The following is a 2500-nucleotide window of genomic DNA, read 5'->3' on the forward strand; positions in this document are numbered from 1 at the left end:
TGTCTACAGGGTATATCTCTCTCCTCACCTGTACCCCAGCTGTCCACAGACCACCTGTGTGTTGGAGTCAGTCCATCCATCGTCACACACCGTCCCCCACTGACCTCTATAGAACACCTCCAGCCTGCCCTCACTGCTCCCACTATCCCCAGACAACCGCACTGAACCATCTGGAGGCGGGGACACAGAGAGAGAGAGAGAGAGATGGAGATAGGGATGGAGAGAGAGAGAGAGAGAGAGAGAGAGAGAGAGAGAGAGATGGAGATGGAGAGAGAGAGAGAGATGGAGAGAGGGAGAGATGGAGAGAGAGAGAGATGGAGAGAGAGAGAGAGAGAGATGGAGAGAGAGAGAGAGAGAGAGAGGTGGAGAGAGAGAGGTGGAGAGAGAGAGATGGAGAGAGAGATGGAGGGAGAGAGAGAGATGGAGAGAGAGAGATGGAGAGAGATGGAGAGGGAGATGGAGAGAGAGAGAAATAGAGGGGGAGAGAGAGAGAGATAGGGATATTGATAAAGAGAGAGATAGGGATGGAGAGAGAGAGAGATGGAGAGAGAGATGGAGAGGGAGAGAGAGGGAGAGAGAGAGAGAGAGAGAGAGAGAGAGAGAGAGAGAGAGAGATGGAGAGAGATGGAGAGGGAGTGATGCAGAGAGGGATGGATGGAGAGAGAGAGATAGAGAGTGAGAGAGAGAGAGAGACAGAGAGAGAGGGAGAGAGATGGAGAGGGAGAGAGAGAGAGGGACGGAGAGAGATAGAGAGGGATAGATGGAGAGAGGGAGAGAGAGAGAGATAGAGAGGGAGAGATAGAGAGGGAGAGGGAGAGAAAAAGAGGGAGAGCGAGGGAGAGATAGAGATAGAGAGATAAAGAGGGAGAGAGAGGGAGCGATAGAGAGAGAGAGAGAGGGAGCGATAGAGAGAGAGAGAAAGAGATTTTGTAGCATAGGGAGCATGTCAGATGTTTGTGTACCAGTGAGAGGGGTACAGCAGACCCCTGTGTAGTGTGTGTACCAGTGAGAGGGGTACAGCAGACCCCTGTGTAGTGTGTACCAGTGAGAGGGGTACAGGGACCCCTGTGTAGTGTGTACCAGTGAGAGGGGTACAGCAGACCCCTGTGTAGTGTGTGTACCAGTGAGAGGGGTACAGCAGACCCCTGTGTAGTGTGTACCAGTGAGAGGGGTACAGCAGACCCCTGTGTAGTGTGTACCAGTGAGAGGGGTACAGAAGACCCCTGTGTAGTGTGTGTACCAGTGAGAGGGGTACAGCAGACCCCTGTGTAGTGTGTACCAGTGAGAGGGGTACAAGAGACCCCTGTGTAGTGTGTGTACCAGTGAGAGGGGTACAGCAGACCCCTGTGTAGTGTGTGTACCAGTGAGAGGGGTACAGAAGACCCCTGTGTAGTGTGTACCAGTGAGAGGGGTACAAGAGACCCCTGTGTAGTGTGTGTACCAGTGAGAGGGGTACAGCAGACCCCTGTGTAGTGTGTGTACCAGTGAGAGGGGTACAAGAGACCCCTGCGTCTTCAGAGTGGAGACAGTTGTGTTCTCCCCAGGCAGCTTTAGGACACTGTTCCAGGGTCAGCTCGTTCCCCGTGCAGCGCACCTCATCCAGCCACACCCTGCCTGACCCCGCACCGAAATACGCCTGACCCCACGCTCGTGCTACACCCCTGGAGAGAGAGAAGGGGGAGAGAGAGACAGGGAGACAGAGAGAGAGAGAGAGAGAGCGAGAGAGAGAGAGACAGAGAGAGAGAGAGAGAGAGAGAGAGAGAGAGAGAGAGAGAGAGAGAGAGAGAGAGAGAGAGAGAGAGAGAGAAGGGGACAGAGAGAGTTGGGGGAGGGCGAAGGGGAGAGAGAGAGTTGCGGGAGAGAAAGAGAGAGAGAAGGGGGAGAGAGAATATGGGGAGAGAGAAAAGTGGGGAGAGAGAGAGAAGGGGGAGAGAGAGAGAGAAGGGGGAGAGGGAAAAGTGGGGAGAGAGGAGGGGAGGAGAGAGGGAAGTGGAGAGAAAGAGAGAGAAGGGGGAGAAACACATTCAAGTCAAACACATAAATAGTCCTACACACCTAAATATTTTTTTATGATTTGACATGATTTCTAGGTCCACAACAAAAAACAAAATTAAATACCATCCTGGCCCCAGTGGGTATTGAACCCACCATCCTGGCCCCAGCGGGTATTGAACCCACCATCCTGTAGGGAACCCACCATCCTGGCCCCAGCGGGTATTGAACCCACCATCCTGTAGTGAACCCACCATCCTGGCCCCAGTGGGTATTGAACCCACCATCCTGTAGTGAACCCACCATCCTGGCCCCAGCGGGTATAGAACCCACCATCCTGTAGTGAACCCACCATCCTGGCCCCAGTGGGTATTGAACCCACCATCCTGTAGGGAACCCACCATCCTGGCCCCAGCGGGTATAGAACCCACCATCCTGGCCCCAGTGGGTAGTGAACCCACCATCCTGGCCCCAGTGGGTATTGAACCCACCATCCTGTAGTGAACCC

At 54.0% G+C, this 2500-nt stretch overlaps 1 protein-coding gene across 1 annotated transcript in view; it reads right to left on the reverse strand.

The window, feature by feature from the left end:
• Positions 1 to 2500, reverse strand: part of LOC135538422 (neurotrypsin-like) — an 80912-nt gene that overhangs the window by 48467 nt on the left and 29945 nt on the right. Inside the window, exons 5-6 of the mRNA XM_064964320.1 lie at positions 1483 to 1661; positions 29 to 170 (exon numbers count right to left, since the gene is read on the reverse strand). Coding sequence (XP_064820392.1) covers positions 29 to 170; positions 1483 to 1661 — 321 coding nt within the window. The remainder of the gene's footprint in view (positions 1 to 28; positions 171 to 1482; positions 1662 to 2500) is intronic.

The sequence above is a fragment of the Oncorhynchus masou genome, unplaced genomic scaffold (assembly GCF_036934945.1).
Source record: "Oncorhynchus masou masou isolate Uvic2021 unplaced genomic scaffold, UVic_Omas_1.1 unplaced_scaffold_962, whole genome shotgun sequence".
NCBI classification, from domain to species: domain Eukaryota; kingdom Metazoa; phylum Chordata; class Actinopteri; order Salmoniformes; family Salmonidae; genus Oncorhynchus; species Oncorhynchus masou.